Source organism: Catharus ustulatus, chromosome 2, assembly GCF_009819885.2.
Source record: "Catharus ustulatus isolate bCatUst1 chromosome 2, bCatUst1.pri.v2, whole genome shotgun sequence".
NCBI classification, from domain to species: Eukaryota; Metazoa; Chordata; class Aves; order Passeriformes; family Turdidae; genus Catharus; species Catharus ustulatus.
This window is the reverse complement of record NC_046222.1, coordinates 42,492,438-42,510,634: the sequence shown is the minus strand read 5'-3', so window position 1 is coordinate 42,510,634 and position 18,197 is coordinate 42,492,438. Positions and strand designations below refer to the sequence as shown.

The following is an 18,197-nucleotide window of genomic DNA, read 5'->3' as shown; positions in this document are numbered from 1 at the left end:
CACACACTGTATTGTAACGTGCGGCTTATAATCAGGTGCGGCTTATATATGGACAAAAGAACAAAAAGTTGTTGGCACCCGGGAGTGCGTCTTATACTCAGTGAGGCTTATTAATTGTGAAATTAATGTATATATCTTTTGTTTGCCTATCAGCACAGATCATCCCAGAGGAGTTCAACAAAGAGCCAAATCTCTGCACAAACCTTCATTAACTGGAGATAAATAACCAGCAAGCTCAACTCATTCTATATTTATAAGAGCTTATAAATGCTCAAGGGCTGATGCCAGTGAACCAAAGTTAGGGGTAAGCAATCTGACCATGTTCTCCGCTTTACCAATAATGGCTTTCACAAAGCCCAAATTTCTACTCTATTTCATATGGGTCTCATTATTCCTAGATCATACAATGCTATTTTGTAATTACTAGAAAAACAATACTGAATGTAATTAAGCTCTGACTTGTTTGTGTTGATACCATTTAGTTAAAGGCCAACTGTAATTGCTTCCACTGATAAAAATCAATTCAAAGGCAAATGTATCACACTTGGTTATGATGGTATTCTGAATCTCTCATTTCTGAGTTTGGCAGTTGAACTCCAACTGCAGTGCAAGAAAATATGTTTGTTGACATCTTATGAAACAATGACCTGTGAGAGTTCTTAGGGTATCCATTGTGTCAAGCCAAGTATCCTGGACTCTCCAAAACATACAGCACTGCATAATAAAGTGCATTAGACACTGAATAAGAGTTAGCAGAGCCAGGCTCCCTCCTGAACTCATTCTGCACAGTGTAATGTGACCACAGACAAGTCAAAACAACAGCTCTAAGAGGAACAGATGCAGATATTTTACATGGAAGAGATATGGAAAAGAAACCAGCCACTGCAATACACCGAGACAGAGAGGACTTAACCTGTCCTGTAGTGCCCTACCTTTAATATTCTTGATAATACAAAAAACAAATAAGTCATCTTCAATTAGATCATTTTGTATGTGTTGACATCTACTGAGTGATATAGTCAAAGGAAACTTGAGTGTTCTGCAGAGAGTCCTGTGAACACACCTATGGATTGTCTCTATCACGCAGCAAGACAATTAGTATTATGGTGGATTGAGCTTTCAAATAGGGTGCTCTGAAGAATGATATCCCTTAAACTATGAGAATAAGAAATGAAACAGTACTACAAAGAACTGGATGACACTAATAAAACCTACTGAAACTAAAAATAGTTTTGTGCGGGATTAAATTCTGACTCGTGCAGCATGGTAAATAAACTTGAAGTCCTGCATCTCACAGCAGCATAGGGGTGGGACGAGAGAAGAATGTAGTTGTACACAAAAACATATCAAGTGAAAGGGTAACGAACACCCACTTCAGAGAAATCTGACCTCAAGTTCGCAATAAAATTCTTCACAAACATCTATTTAGTTCCTGTGTGGAAGCAGTCCCATGTGTTTGCTACACATTCACAACAGCATTACAAGAAGCATAAAGTTTTGGTGTCTCTTTCCAATAGCTCTGTTCTTCTTCTGAGTTTCTTTGAGTACAGAACCTCACCTACAGCATCAGAGAGCTTTTTCTTGCACTTCTTTAACCTACAAATGGAAGGTTTCCCAGAAATTTTTACGAGTACTAATATAAGATGAAAAATGTTTCAGAGCTAGCGTACTTTTGTAGACAGAAGGGAACAGTTACTAATCGTAACCTCTAACTGATTACCACAGCCTCCATGCATAGCCCAGACACTGTGATCAGAGCAGTCACCAACAAGTGCTCAAAATTCAGGATCAGACTGAAAACAGTTCCTCTAGACTAACAGTTAACTCCAACAATATTTTCCCCCAATATATCTGATTTCCTGAGCTGACTACTAAACCCTGATATAGACAACCTGCACTGTCTCTCTCACACAGATATAACACCCAACACCAAAGAACCAGATAAAATTGCCAACTGAAGCACTTCCACCATAGGAAAATCACTGGAGAATATTAAGACGAATACTCTGGCAAAATGAACATGAACCACAGCACTGCATCAGCCATGTAAAGAAGAGAGGGAAAGCAGAAGCAGAGATCAGGCTGAAACTGTCTCCTGTCTTTATACAATGTCCTCTTGAGGGACTCATAGCAGCTGTTTGAATCCTCCCTTCGGTTCTGGGTTAACCCAAGATGCAGCATAATGTAAATGCAGACATCAGAAGGGGAACCCGATGCCAGATGGTAGGAATGTGCAACAGTAGCAAGAGCTGTGCTCTATGGATATTATCAGTCTTTAAGCTCCATTTCTAAATTGTCTCCTACTCTGAAGCAAAGAATTTAGTATCATTTACTAACATATTAATGAGGATAGCATCAAGCCTGTTTGAACAGAAAATGCCTATTTCAGTCCAGCCTTCAAAACACACTGATAAACTCAAATAAACATGAAATGAAAAACAACCCCAGACCACTTACTTTTGCTGCTCCTATTTGCTCTTTTCGAAACTTCTCCAGGTGGTGCTATTAACACATCATTAGCATTCTGGATCTGCAAAGTTAAACATAAAAGATATCTTCTTAATACAGAGTATTTGCAGAAAGTGGAGTCACTATAACTCTGCCAATGTGCAAACTGAAAAATGCATGTCCGAAACATTCTGGTAAGAGCACAAGGCAAGTAATCATGTTTTCTTTACACAAAGCATACAACACACCGTACACTAGTCTACTAGAGAATGTTTTTATAAATAACTAAACAATTGTGATGGAAGATGCAGTAATTTTCTCTCCAATATGCAGAAGGTTTTCTGGAACTTAACTTCCATTTCTTCCATCTTGTTTAAAACCAGAATAGAAAACGAAAACTTTGAGGAATATGTTTTGGCAAAACAAAGACGACAAACATGTGAACACTGAATAAAAAAGTCTGTGTTTATGGAATCTGAAACTTTGACAGCTGAATCTTTTTGGTTACCCCTTTGGATTACAGGACCTAGGTACACTGAACAGAAGAGAGTGTGGCAGAGAACTCTAAAAAGGTAAGTGGGCACTTAAAAATACTCTAGATTGTGTTCCTTCACTTTTCTAGTTTTTAAACTAATTTGAGATGTCTCACAGTTATTTTTATCCCTTTAAGCTAAACCAGAGTTCTTAATGAAATACAGTTTTCCTCTCATGGCCTCTGTTTATTTAGTATAAATCCAGTCCTGGGAACTCCTCCTTGAAACCCATTCCCAGCAGAAATCACCCAAAGAAGTCTGTAGTCTGGAAACACACATGCAGCAGAATATAATGGCAGCCAAGCCATCATGCCACTCACCAAGGAAAGGTAGCATAATTTCCCCATGTGTCTTTTAGGGACAAAAAGAATAATCTGTTAAAATTGACTTTGCTGATGAAAATCAGAGAAACTAAAAACTATCAACATATCAGAAATAAAGTACAATAAAAACCATTACAATATTCTATCATACAGACTACCGACAAAACTCTGGGTTTTCTGCACAAGTAGCTTTTTTTCTCCTCACCAGTACAATTTTTACTAATACTCATCATTTGGGCTTTGGCAGTTAGTGGTCTGGCAAAGCTAACATGCACCTAAGCCAAATGTGATTCCTCCATAACAGTAATTGGTAAGTTACATTGTCAGTTGAGCACAAAAACTTTCCAAAATGCTCCAATAAAAACTATATAGAATAAATCCATTGAAATACAAACACACTTTCTTTCTTCCCAAACCTAACATTACAATTGGAAATACCACCAGAATCATCACATCTCTTAGCAGGGCAAAGTGTTACAAGAAGCTGAGAATCTCTTTGACATCCTTATGAAGTGAAGCCCAAGACAGCAATGGCAACACTGGAATGCTTAGTGATACCATGATCAAAAATGTGCTACATTTTAAAACAAAAATCAGGCACAGAGGATGAGAAGGAATTTTTCATTGCATTTAAGATCCTCCATCAGTTCCACTGGACCAGACTACCTCCACTACTTCAAGTGGATACTTACCAATAATACACAGATTTTATAGCCATCATCCAGCAATCTAACTGGGACCTCAACACCTTTTACGAGGTAAAGTGCACATGCTTAGCAAAAGATAATATCAATCCCAAGGATCACTAAAGCAGTGCAAAACTAAATGATTTGCCTACCATCAAGCAAAATTGCAGTGCATATGCCTGGAAGCAGCAGCTGGAAGTTTGATAGTTTATAGAGCATGTACAGTAAATTCACGAATACAAGCCGCACTGAGTATAAGCCGCATCTCTGGGTGTTGGCAAATATTTCGGTTTTTGTCCATAGATAAGCCGCACACGAATATAAGCCGCTCTGTCGTTCGCAGCGAGGACCCGCGTGCAATTAGTAACAGAACCGCGGGAGGGCGGGGTTTACTGGCTGAGCTAAGGCTGTGCAGGCTCGGCCCGCTAGGGGCCGCTGACTGGGGCCAGGTGGCCCAGCCCGGTGCTGCCGCTCGGGCCGGCCGCCGCTGCCCCTGGGCTTCGGTCACCCCGGGTCGGCGCTGCCCCGCGGTGGCAGGCAGGGACGGAGCTTCCCCCGCTCCTACGGCAGCGGCGGCGGGCGGTGGGACGGAGCTTTCCCGCGCCTGTGGCGCCGGCGGCGGGCGCGACAAAGCACCCCCGCCTCCTCCCGAGCCGCGGCAATGGCGGCGCGCACTTCCCGCCCCCCCCCCGGGCCGCGGCAATGGCGGCGCGGGGCTCCCGCCGGCTCCCCGAGACGCGCAATGGCGGCGCGCACTTCCCGCCCCCTCCCCGGGCCGCGGGGCAATGGCTGCGCAGGGCTCCCGTCGGCTCCCCGAGCCGCTGCAATGGCGGCTGCCCCCCCCCCGTCGGCTCCCCGGGCGCGGCAATGGCGGCGCGGCCCCCCCAAGCCCGGCCCGTCTGCTCCCCGGGCCGCGGGCAATGGCGGCGCGGCCCCCCCGCGTCCTCCCCGAGCCGCGGCAATGGCGGCGCTTCCCCCCCGTCGGCTCCCGGGCCGCGGCAATGGCGGCGCGGCCCCCCCCCGCGTCCTCCCCGAGCCTGCGGCAATGGCGGCGCCCCCCCCCGTCGGCTCCCGGGGCCTGCGGCAATGGTGGCGCGGCCTCCCCCCCCCCCTCTCCTCCCCGGGCCGCGGCAATGGCGGCGCCCCCCCCCCGCTCCTCCCCTGGGCTGCAGCAGAGGAGCAAAGAGAGCTCTCCCGCCTCTCTCCCCGCCCCCCGTGCTGCCTGCAGGGAGCCAGGGCAACACGGTAACACTGTAACAATTGCGAAATGCCGGCTTTTTACTGGCCGGTGCTTGGCTCGGCACTCTGGCTGGCACGTCTGGGGTTGTAAATGTCAGAAAATTATTAATATATTAGCCGCACCCGACTATTAGCCGCACTTCCGGGTTTCCACCAAAATTTTTTGTCAAATTGCTGCGGCTTGTATTCGTGAAATTACTGTACATGGCTTTTAGCAACATACAAAGAATCACAAATGATCGCTGCAGTCACTGGTATGGAAACATGGATGCAGGTATTTTTTTTCCCCACATCCCAACATAAGTTTCTGCCCTTCCGATTCATGCTAAATATGTCACAGTTTCAATTAAGGAAGACAACATATGTATATTATTAAGTAGCTACTTCTGATACCAGCACTCACTACTAGTCCTGTGCTAATAATTGCTAGTCAAACTAGCCCCATGTGGAGCCAAATGGCCCCTCCCTTGACTCATGCATCATGCAGCCTCCATGCCACACCAGACCTCACTGCATTTATTGTCCCCCTTGGTAGTGTTGAAGTGACTGAAGCACAATTCCTGCCCATCCCACTCAAAGTTGCTGCGAAAAAATGAAGCATCTTGGAAAATGAGCATCCTGCTTCAAATACCATGGAAGAACATATACATAGAAAGCACATGGAACTGAGAAGGTTCATCTGAGAAGTAAGTGGCTTTGCTGGGCTGAAGCACAATGCTAATACACAGTTATTTATGAAGTGGGAATGGACAGCAGGCATTTCCAGGCTTTTATCTAGATGGAGCCTGTGCCTCTGAATAGATGAATAGATCTGCTAAGCCACATCAACGGAACACACTGCAAACTCATCCCAGGGCTGAAAGGTTCTACTGGCAAGAGCCCTGTTGTGAAAATTAATCTCCCAGCAAAATGAGGAGCTAGGCAAGAAATAGACTTTGGTTTTGAGGAGGGAGAGTGTGGCAGCAAAGGACGTAAGAAAATCTCATGAGATGCATATCAACAGTCACTATTACAAAATACAGAATGCTCCACTGTGTAAAGACTTCCATCATTTTTTTACCAGGTTTGCCTAGCTTTTGGAAAGTGACAATTATAGAGAAAGAAGGAAATTTTGCCTTACATATTCACTTATTAATTTCCTTTCTTTGTCAACTACTATCACTGCAACTACCTTACGGTTTCCTTCTTAAGGGTTATAAATCAGCATACAGCCTCCCCACACACACTCTTCTCTGTCCTGTGAAAGTAGCAATCCATATACTCCCACAGCCATTTCTATGGAAATCTGATTGCTTTAGATAATCTGAAATTTTCACTGTGTGGTCCTAATAGAGTAACTTTTTCCTGCCAAGATGATAATCCCTCTCCTACTCAGTTATTGTGGCTAGGTTGAAACCAGGGACACTGGGAAAAGGCAAACAATGTCAAAAAGACTGCAACAGCTTTTGTAAACAGCAACTTCAGAAATCCATCTTGCATTTAAAATATGGATCTTAACATTTCCAAGCTTATACACCTTTAGAGAAGTTACATTCCCTTGATCTAACACTTATTGAATGTTACACAGTTCCAGTGCTCAGCATAGTTAATGTGGAAGTCAATCAAATTACGTGATTGTTTCTCTTGCTTGGCAAAAGCAACGGTCTTTCTCCAGAAAAAGAAAAGAAAAAGAAAAACACAATTTTAATTTACTGACAGTTCTTCAGTCTTTTTTTAATTAAGATGCTAGACAAGTATTAGCAGACATAATATCAGAATATTACTTTAACATTTGGGAGAGCTATATTAGATACAGTAATAAAGAAACAGACTTTTCTAAACTATAAAACTTTTTCAGATGTTTATCATTGGTATATATAATTCCATTTAGTTATAGTTAACTCTACTTGTTGATAAAAGCACCATGAAATTAGTACCACCAAAACACTCAGAAGTTGTAAAATATATTAGAAAAAGAAGCATTTAAAATTCAAAATACTTTTTCCAAGGCAATTTGGACAACTTATGAGGTTGATAATTGTTTGCATAGCTGCAACATTTCAGTACACTCTGACAGCCTTTAAGACAATGTGGTAAAGCCACTTAAGTTGTCTTTTCTGACTCATGATCATCTACTTTTCCAACCTACCCTCCTTCTCTCCAGAAGTTAGCTGTGAAATTGAATTTATGCACCAATACTGAGATTAAACTGTGGTTTTTGCACATCACAGAAAATATATCACACTTCACATCTATATTTGAAGACTTTTTGGGCTAGCAATTTTTTAAACTTTTTTTACTAAAACTTTCAATCATTAGAATGAAGAACATTAAGAAAATCAATAATTATTATATAGTGTTAGAAAGGGAAGAATATATTTTTTGCAAACATATTTGAACATTTCCATTTCTAGGTTTTCTTAAATTCAAGTCGACATTATTTTTTGATTGACTTTTCTAATTAGTTTTCTGATTTTCTGAATTTGGGAGTGAATGATATACAGCCTGTACATGCAGCATTCTTCTTTTACTTAAACTGAAAGAAGGTAGATAAAGCTTTACATGGAAAGAGGATAGGTTTAGATTAAGTATTAGAATGAAATCCTTTACTGTGAGGATGTTGACACACTGGCACAGGTTGCCAGAGAAGAAACTGTGGATGCCCATCCCTTGAAGTGTGAAATGCCATGTTGACTGGAGCTCTGAGCAACTTGGTCTAGTGGAAGATCACCCTGCTCATGGTAGAGAGTTGGAGCTGGATGATACTTAAGGTCCTTTCCAACCCAAGGCAATCTATAATTATACTTTGGTAGAACCAGTGGATAGAAACTGAAATTTACCTAAAAACATTGATGAAGCTGCAAATTAATTTTTAAATACTAATAATACAAACAGAAAATTTTAAGCCCTGAATTGTTTTACAGGTTTTTATCTTCACCTCGGTTGTCTACAGAGCTGAACTGCAGTAACAAGAACAGTCAATACCTTTGAGTTTTGTATTTTCATTTGTAGGGATAAGGACTAGTTAGGTCACAGAAAGAACTGAGTTAACAGATTTACCAATTGCCAGAAGAAGACAGCAACAACTTAAGTGAGACACATTTGCAGTAACAGAATTAGGAATTTTATTAAATTTATCTGAATTATAGCAAAACATTTTAACTACGAAAAAATTTTAGGTTTATATAGTGTATCTTGGAAAAACATTTTTTGTTCCTAAATCTGCTATGACTACTTTTCATGGCAACACAGAATGACCTCACTAGCACATGGCAAATAGGACTCATTTCCCTGAAATACTGAAGACTCACAAATTCTAAATGCTGATAAATACTAACTTTTTTTCATGTCAGTATAAGACTTCTAGAAAAAACAAATTCATTCAAAGGGGTAACAAATCTCATAGCTAATATATGCATAGTAATGCATTACTAATTGAGAAAAATATTCTCTACTAGACAAAAGATCTAATTCAATTTTAAATCTTAAGTTCCTAACAATTCCTAACATCTGATCAAAATATCTCTTCTTTCTGTCTGAGGCCTGTAATCCAATACAACTTCAAATACAACAGCTGAGACCAAATACAGACAACCAGGCTTTTGTATAACTTATGTATCAATTGCATGCTACAAAGAACATAAACATGCCATGATTAAAACACTAGTCATGTATTTAAGTGCACAGTTTCTGTTTTAGAAGTTAAAAAGTTGTAAATATTACACAAAGTTAATATTGTGAATTTCAATGCCTGTAGCTACTTGACCTTAGCAAGACAAATATTTTTACAGCTTTGTACAGAAAACTCTACACAGACAAATCACATACTTAAAGACAAATAATATACTTGAAGTTTATCTTATTACCTTTCACCTTTAAAAAAAAAGAAAAAGAAAAAAGAAAAAAAAGATGACATCAAACACTATCCAAGCTTGTGTTAATTTCCTAAAAATATCACTACCACTGCCACTAAGGTAAAGCTGATGCTAAAGGTGATTGAAAAGACACAAAGTTTTAACTACAGATGATTATTAACATAGGCTGGACACTTCCACGTACAATGTGTAATGCAACATTCAGCTTTCTTACCAAAACCTAAAGCTGTATCAAGTGGTATTAATACATTGCCACAAGGGATGCTTAAAAATCACATGCTAGTCAAGGCTGGGAGCAGTTATACATATGAAATCAAAGAATGGTTTGGGTTGGAAAGGACCTTATACCGGGTACCAGACCCTGTCAAGGGGAGCAATGCTTTCCACTAGATCAGTTTTTTTCTCAAGTATTTTCAAGTGAACTTCGATTTTTCTATATTGCATTGTTTGTGTTTAAAAGTACATTACTGTAGTGTCAAACCTGAAGTGATTGTTTTGTTAATATAATAAAAAATTACGCAAGAGAATATGCACAAAGGCTACCTTTAACACAAAAAGGCCAGTCCCCATATGGAGTCCTCACAAAAACATCAGAGGAAAACCAGAACTCATCTGAAGAACAACTGAAGAATTTCAGATGCTAGGTGTCCTCAGGGAGCTTTTTCCGTTTTAGTGATTACAGAGCAAGCAGATAAAAAAGCAGCCAACCTTCAAATAAGTCAGTCTTCATGAAGAATCTGACTCAGATCTATCATCTGCTTTTTTAAACATAACCATTGATATTCTAAAAAGTACACATTGATATGCAGTGTAGATATACATAGAAAAAATATGGTATGTACATATAATATTTTAAAACCAACATTACAAACATAATTTCAGATCACTGATACTCTGAGTTGGAAGGGAGCCACAAGGATCATCAAGTCCAAATCTTAAGAGAATGGTCCATCCAGGGACTGAACCCACAACCTTGGTGGTATCAGCACCAAGCTGCTGACCCACTGAGCCAATCTTCAGGGTCTTGTGTATCTTGACTGTGCAATTACTCGATAGAGGTCTTGGTAAACGAAGGCTTCCTGATACAATTTTCTATCAGAACATCTAATTATGAGTGAGTGGACAAACTAGATTTGAAATCTTCACCTTTTCAAGTATTTGCCATCAGATTCTTTTTTTTTTTTTCTGCTTTCAGAAGTATTTACTATTCCAAAAATAGTAAGTTACAGGGAAATTAAGGAAGATAGAAGTTTCATTTGAAGAAACCATATTTAGAGAAAAATATCTCAGAGAAGTAAGGGTCGATCTTTTTATCTCTGTGTCCTGAGGTCATAGCACCTTAATGCTTGAATATTAACTCTAAGCCCCCTCCCATCAATGCTTCTTTCTCTTTCCATGTTATGAAAAACTGACAAAGTTAGACAAGTACAGATGCTGTGTCTTCTATATGAATCAGAAGATCCTGAACTTCCCCTTCATCTAGGAAATTATATCCTTTAGGGTTCATTGGAAAAGAAACTGGTTCTCTAGCCACTTTTTTGAGTGACAAGAATCATAGAATGGTTTGTGTTGGAAAGGGACATCAAAGATCATCTAGTTCCCCATCTGCCATGGGCAGGGATACCACCCACTAGATACCACCCAGGTTGCTCAAAGCCCCATCCAACCTGGTCTTGAACACTTCCAGGGATGGGGCATCAACAGCTTCCCTGGGAGAAACCTGTTCCAGTGCCTCACCATCCCCACAGTAAAGAATCTCCTTCTAATATTTAATCTAATCGACCCTCTTTCAGTTTAAATCTATTTCCCCTTGTACTGTCACTACTGGAAGGTTGGCTGCTAGAAGATCCCTTCAAAGCCTTCTCTTTTCCAGGCTGAACAACCCTCTGACAGAGGAAAAATCTACCAGAAAGCACACAACTTCATTTGTGGAGAACTATGGATAGAACAACTATCTTGTAAAGGAAATTGCTGGTAAGATCTTAATATCTGAGATAGTTTTAGGATAATTTTTAATGGAATTTTGATAATCTCACTCATATCCTGATGAAACCCAAATCTTCCCGTGGAGCTCAAACTTTCTCGCACAGAAAACTTACAGTGGGTAGTACATGAAAGAGTGATCCTATCACTGTCAGAGCTCTCCACTTTCATAGCCAGTTTTGCTTTAAGTCCATACAGAACTCCAGGACTCCTTTGCTGGAGACACTGGGCCACTGTTCTCACGCTTCATTCTAGCCCTCTGCCCATGAAGCTTTCCTTCTTCAGGATACTGTGAATTCCATGGTAGCAAGAGATCTCCACCTTTTATTTCCCCAATATATATTCAAATCCCACAACAATTACCCAAGCATTTAATCTGACCCACTGTCCTTTCTGTGACTTATGCTTAACTATGGTAACACCCCAGGAATTCCAAAGGAAAAAGACAAAAAAGCAAACTCCAAGAAGTGCAAGCTGTTGAACTAGAAACTGGAGGAGAAGAGAAAAAAATATTTAAAAATTACTTCTGAAATTAGAAGTTCAGTTCTGTCAAACCCTTCAATTCAACAAGCTAACAGACCCTCATATATTCATGGCTTATTCACTCTCCTCTACCAGGTGAATAAGACCCTTGGAAAAGTTAACAGCCTACCAACATTAATTTGAACTCTGCCTTTTTTTCCACCAATCTCCTGTGCAGATAACCTATAGGGCAAATTAAGTATAGAGTATCACATCAACTGTAACTGAGACAAGTACTAACAAAAATCACATATTTGAGCTGAGAAGGAAAAGAAACATTTCATCATTCTTGAAAGCATGTTTAGCACCAGGGACTGTACTTGTACCCTTTTGTGTGCTAATGGTACAATGGAAAAAAAAAGAGGGAAGTCAATTCAAGAATTACTCCCAGAATTGCACTTGAAGGAAAAAAACAAATTAAAAAAAGAAAATAAACAAACAAAATCAGAGAACAAACAGTCCCACTTAAGCTAATATGATTGCTAAACACATTATAAAAACAAGCAAGCCATGCAGAGAGTACCGTGACTATCTTTGTGATCATTAACCATAGGGAACTTTGTCTTGTAAGTTGGGGAGAATATCAAATACCAGAAGGTCCTCTCAGGCTCTCAATCTCTGTCCCATTTGGTAGTTCCTTTGTTCCTCAAAAGTATCAGCAAGGAAGAAAATAGTTATAGTTCATAAGCAATATATTTTGGGAGCTCATTGGCAGGAATGGGTTGACATTATTTTAGAACATACTCCCTTGCACCAATCTGCTTTTTTTTTCCTATTTTTTCAACTACCAACTATCCTACTAAACAGAGTATGTAATTAAAAGAATTAAGTTTAAATGCTTTCATTACATCAGCACATGAATGAAGTATTTATACAAGACACATTTCATTAACTTTATAGTCCAGCAGTCTCAAAGTTGAGTCACCAGTACCTAGCAAATCATCCTCAGTCAAGTACCTAGCAAATCATCCTCAGGCATCTTACCTTTTCTTGTGGTAGCTCAAACTTTATGGCAAAAGACAATATTTATGATACTTCAGCATTTAGAGATCCCAAGGTCGGTACAACCTTTCATTAAAACATTGATTCTCTTGGAAGGACGGCACCAATATTCTTCATGTCTGCAATGGCTGTGAGCAGAAGTTCCCTTCGTCCTTCCAGGAAACCAAGCCTTATGAATGACTCTGAAAGCCTGTGCTTTAAGATCATGCTGTACTAACATGGTTAAGTTGCTTTAGGGCCCAAGGAACAACACGGAAGTATTAACTATAAGTATTGGCATTAAGACAAAAGAAAAAGACAAATGTATTTTGGAGTTCAAGTAACAGCTACCACACAAAATCTGGAACTTCAGGTGTTCCCTAATAAATCAGTTCATGCACTTCCAACAGCGAGATCCAATAGATGAACATTATCATCTCAGTAACACCAGTACAAAGAATGTCAAGGACTTACTGGGCAATTAGCTCAGTCACACAACATTAGATATCCATGGTCTCTGGACTTGATACAGCCACATAAGCTTCCCTCCCAATCAATGGGGAGAAATAAGCACAGGATGCCTGTGATCCATTCAGACAAGATACATCACATCATGAAATTGCAAGGTTGTCTGCAATCAAACTCAAGTTTGTTAATCTGCTTACAAGAAGGTAATTCTGTGTAGATGTTATTATAAAGGTTTAATACAACAGTAGTTAGAAGTTTCCAAAAGAAAGCAAATGAATGTCTGGGTCACTGGGCTTGAAGTCTACTTTCCCTCAGAGATATTGCAAACCCATTTAAAGTTTTCTGTGATAAACAAAAGAAATCTGGGGCTGGGCAAGATTTGCTTTTCATTCAGTAGAAAGCAGCTAGATTCAACAGAGACAGCAAAAACATTACAGACATTATAGGATTTGGTAAAGGTTACTGTCGCATTAACTTCAGTCTAAAGTATAGACTGGCAAGTATATGGCAAGTCTAATGTAACCAAACAGATGAACTACAAATATAGTCATACTCCAAAATAGATAAAGAATAAATTAACAAAGCACTGTAACCTATGAAATAGTGTAAAAATCACTTGCTTCAGAGTTAAAAAGAAAAATAGTAAAATTTTTAACTCTATCGTCATGCTAGATAGGGATCACGTGAGTTAGATTTTATTATATTACATCATACAAAATATGACTTAGTCTAATCCCAACACGAAGTAATATTTTAATAACTCCTGATTTCCTTTTATTGAATTAATTTCTAGCATAATTATTACATTTATCACCAACTGATTACATGTGCAGTACTGAAACAGATATGTAATCAAAACTTCTCATCTGATCTAGGTTATTTTTCCTGTCAAAATCCAAATTTATCATTTCACATCACTTCTCTTTCAGAGCGGACGTCACTCAGCCTCAGAAATAACCATTCTGCCCTCCATCCCCTGGCAGCACGCTGCCTCCACTACTCACACTTTCTGTCATTCATGGGCATCAAGACACCAGATTCACCAGCTGACCCCAGAATGTGGCAGCTAATTGGTGTCTGACAGAGACAGGGCTCACACAGGGAGCTCAGAGAAGCTGAGCATGGAAATCAACAGAAAAACTGCATCACCAGAAGCCAGAAGTTCCTACCATCTGACTCTAGTCACTCAGTGCTGCTTCAGAATTATTTTTTGTTACCCACTGGCAATATCTTATAGAAACACACCAGAGCTTCCCAATGGAACAAATATTTAGTGGAACTATACAAGACGCAGTATGTCTTACAAATGACTTCAAGTACTTTACAATTCTTTTTCCTAGTTTGTTCATTCTCTTCATGAATTGTAACCATAAGAAACAATTCTCAATGACTGCAAGACTGGACTCTGTAGATACTGCTCAGTGACTTACAAGACTTGTGAGGAAGGGTAAAAACAAACTTAGATGAAAATACTTGCACCATGAATTTACAGCAGTAAGTTTCAAATGCATCTCTGTAGTTCTTGTTTTGCATAATAAGGTAGGTTGTTTATGACTGAACTTATCATTGCAGGCAAAAGAAAGCAAAAGTTGCAACAAGATTTCCATACATTAAACGTTTTTAAAGATGCAAAATGGTGTTTGGCATGTTTAGATAAAGTATATTATCAACACATTCATTTAATACTTATTTTTAATGCTACTTCCTTTTAATTATCCTGTTCACCTAATGTATTCATTGTCTGTGATTTCTCTGGAGGGAAAAGATAAATATTCATTCCATCTGTTTTAAATCCCTATTTGAGAATTTGCAGTAAGCTTAATACATCTTTCTTGCCTTATGAAGAGAAAATATCATTATATTTAAAATCCCAGAACTGTTGTTATTTTACAGCAGTTAAGTTTTAATGTTGTATGCTAATCTGTTTTGGTTATAAACACAAGATTCTTGGGCATTGTTGGACCACTAATGCTTCAAGCATGACTTTTAAACAGCACCAAGAAGAAGCTACTCAATTCCTACCATTTTTATGTGGACAGATACTGCATTTATAATCATCCTTCACTAAGTGGTTTGGTCTGCCAAACCAAATTTCCTTTACATTTTAAAAGCTGATGCTCAGATTTTCCCACTGAGTTAAGAAAGTGTAGCAGACCTATATTATCAATCACTCCAAGCAGGATTAAAGTCAGAGGCTACAAACCTGCTGCATCACACCGTGAAAAAACTGCCTCTGATAACACATAGAGGCAATGAGATGTCTAATACATTTTATGGACATTTATGCCTTAAAATTATTTACAGCATATAGTACAATGGCATCTGCCTTCAGAAAGCAGATTTGTTTGAGGAGGAATATTGGATGCCTTTCAAGCGTTGGGAACTGCTGAAGTGAAATTGCTACACAGACCTTTATGTTAATTCTGGTTTACATCTTCAAGATACACAAAACCAAGGCTTAAGAAAAAGAAGGATTACAGAAAGCAGTCATATTCAACGTGTATGCTCACATGAAAAGTCAGATACTCTCTTTTCTCACAATTCTTTGTTTTATTTCAAATCTCAAAAGACTGCTATATTTGATTTTCTTTAGGTAGGTGAATGAAGAAACAAGTTAAATACCTCAATTATTTAATCCAAATAAGACCAAACTGTATCTTTTCCTGCTACCATCATATTTAACAGATTTTATAAACTTAGATTACAATAGGAAAACCATGTGATGGTAACTTCAAAATGTCTTAAAATTTTTACCAGACCTTTAGAATATATTCTTTTTTTAAATAGAATAATCACATCAAAAAATTACATTTATAGCACCTTTTAAAATAAGAGATTGCATTAAAAATTTAATACTTTTAGATGCTATGATCCACACATAATACCAAAGTAAATGCACACAGCCTTCTGAAAAAGCAACACAAAGTATTCACAAGACAAACGTGGAAATGGAGAAATGAAAAGCAGCAGTTGATAAGAGGAAAAAGAGAGTGTGCTATTATTTCATAATAGTCTCAAGAAATTGAATGCCAGAGGTCAGTATCAAGACAAAAAATCCAGCTGAATTATTAAGGGGGATGGCTAGTTTTATGACCATTAATAAACACACACACTAGTTTCACGTGTTAAATTGAAGGAAATCAGATCTTAGATTTTAAAGCATTCAGAGTAAGCACGTAACTTGTCTGTCATCTCCCACTCACAGCATACAAAATGGCAAAGGAGTCCTGTGTTGAAACATTGGACAGTCCCCAGATGAAACATCTATGTACAAAAGGGGCTCAAACAAACTCATAACAGTTATTCTTATAATGTAGTTGATGTGGTAAAGTAAAATTCAAACCTTAATATCATACGAAAATTATTAAGTTTAAATTTTAACTTCTGCCCTTCCCTTTGGTAGCCTGAATAAAATAACAAAAGTAATTCCAGAGCTATTCTCATGTGTCAAGACTCTATTCCAAATGTCAAACTCCGTATCAAGTATTACAAGTACTGAATAAAGATGTAAATACTGGCATGTTGTAAATTGGGCTTCATGGGGAAATTAAGATGCAAAGAACGGTACCAAGGGAATTGTCCAGACATGGGTTTAACAATGCTGCTCCTGCCCTCCCACAGTAACTTTTAACAAAATTGATTTCATTCCTCTCACGATGTACCTTGCCAAGAAATGGATTTGAATAAAAGGGCCCTCATTAGCAATAAAAGTTTGGAGGGAAGTGCTGTTTGAATTTGTTTTGCTGAAGTGCATGCAAGGAAAAGTACTTTGCTGAATTACTAACACTGTCTGCAGAAGGCAGGTCCCAGCCTGCTGGTCCTACTGTGTCAGCTGCTGCTCATGGGTACTTCAACAGCAGCAGAGGAATAAACCTGCAGCATCATGCATCATCTGATAGTGAAACTTAGGATGTCATCTTCCTCTACCAACTGAGGAGCTCACAGTGACTACTCAGACCTTCTTGACTCCTAGTAAGGCTCTGCAATGTGCTCTGGGAGATGGTATATGAAAGCTGACAGAATTATGCAAGGAGTATTAATGTTCAAATCCCTTTTTACCCTGTTAGCTTCTCAGAAAATTTAAGGTGTTGGTGGTTCTTAAATGTAGTGGCTATGTGTAGGGAAGTATCAGAATATCCAGGTTGCTCAGAAACTCTGCTGTATTGAGAGGATTACTACCTAGTGACAGCATAAAATATTTAAATTTTACTATTGACAGCCCACTGAACCAATCTGAAAACAAGAATGTCACATCTCAAGCAACTTGATCAACAGAATTGTAAACTAAATTCCTTTAACATTACCTTCATTAAGCAATCTTTAATGTTTTCAGGCCACAGTTGCACATCTAAAATAGGGTGCCCAGATCAATTTTAAGAAATTTTCATTATAGCACAGTTCTAAAACACTGAGTTTTGAACAAACACAAGCTACATCCTAGCTCCATGATTTAAATAATCTTTAACAGCTGGAGAGTTCATACAGCATGGACTGCCCTTCTTGTAAATAACATAGCTTCCTGCTGTGTGCTAAAGGCAAAAAGCAGAACTCAAGATTCCTAGCATTCAAACTAATACCAAAACTGAGACACCTGAATTCATTATGAAATACCAAATGTGCCTGAGCAGTGCCTGCTGAAAGACTTGCCATCACTCCTTCAGCTCAGCTACAAAGATTCACTGTCAAAACTTGAAGGGCAAGATGTTTAAATGTGATCAATTGGAAGGAGGGACTCCAATACTATCACATTTAATACACAGAAGAAAGAGAGCACTTGGAAAATGAAAAAACTTGGTCAACCTGAAGTGTCAAATACATTACAATCAGACTCTAAGATGTTTTCATCCACTCAAAAACTCTCACATGAATAATATTTTGAAAAGTTCCTGTTCTAGGTATTGACAAAGTCCTAAGACAATGTCATATGAAGTGCCTCATCTTCAGTATGCTCAGAAATTAGAAGCCAAAAGGCATCAACTGGTTTATCTTCACTCACTTCCTTGATGTGTGGGTTTAAGTAGATTGACTTACTCTAATGCAATGTTAGTCATTACCAAAACACAATTCCTGAGCAGGCACTGAGCAAAATGACACCCAGCAACTTCCCACGAGAGCAGAAGCAATGGGTAGACAGCACAGAGAATGTGGTTGCTTATGAGT

General features: G+C 38.9%; 1 protein-coding gene across 1 annotated transcript in view; it reads right to left on the bottom strand.

Annotated features, from left to right (window-relative positions):
* LOC116993230 (rho GTPase-activating protein 42-like) overlaps nucleotides 1-18,197 on the bottom strand; it is a 149,997-nt gene that overhangs the window by 62,703 nt on the left and 69,097 nt on the right. The window contains 2 exon segments of the mRNA XM_033053639.1: nucleotides 2,458-2,496; nucleotides 2,498-2,530. Coding sequence (XP_032909530.1) covers nucleotides 2,458-2,496; nucleotides 2,498-2,530 — 72 coding nt within the window.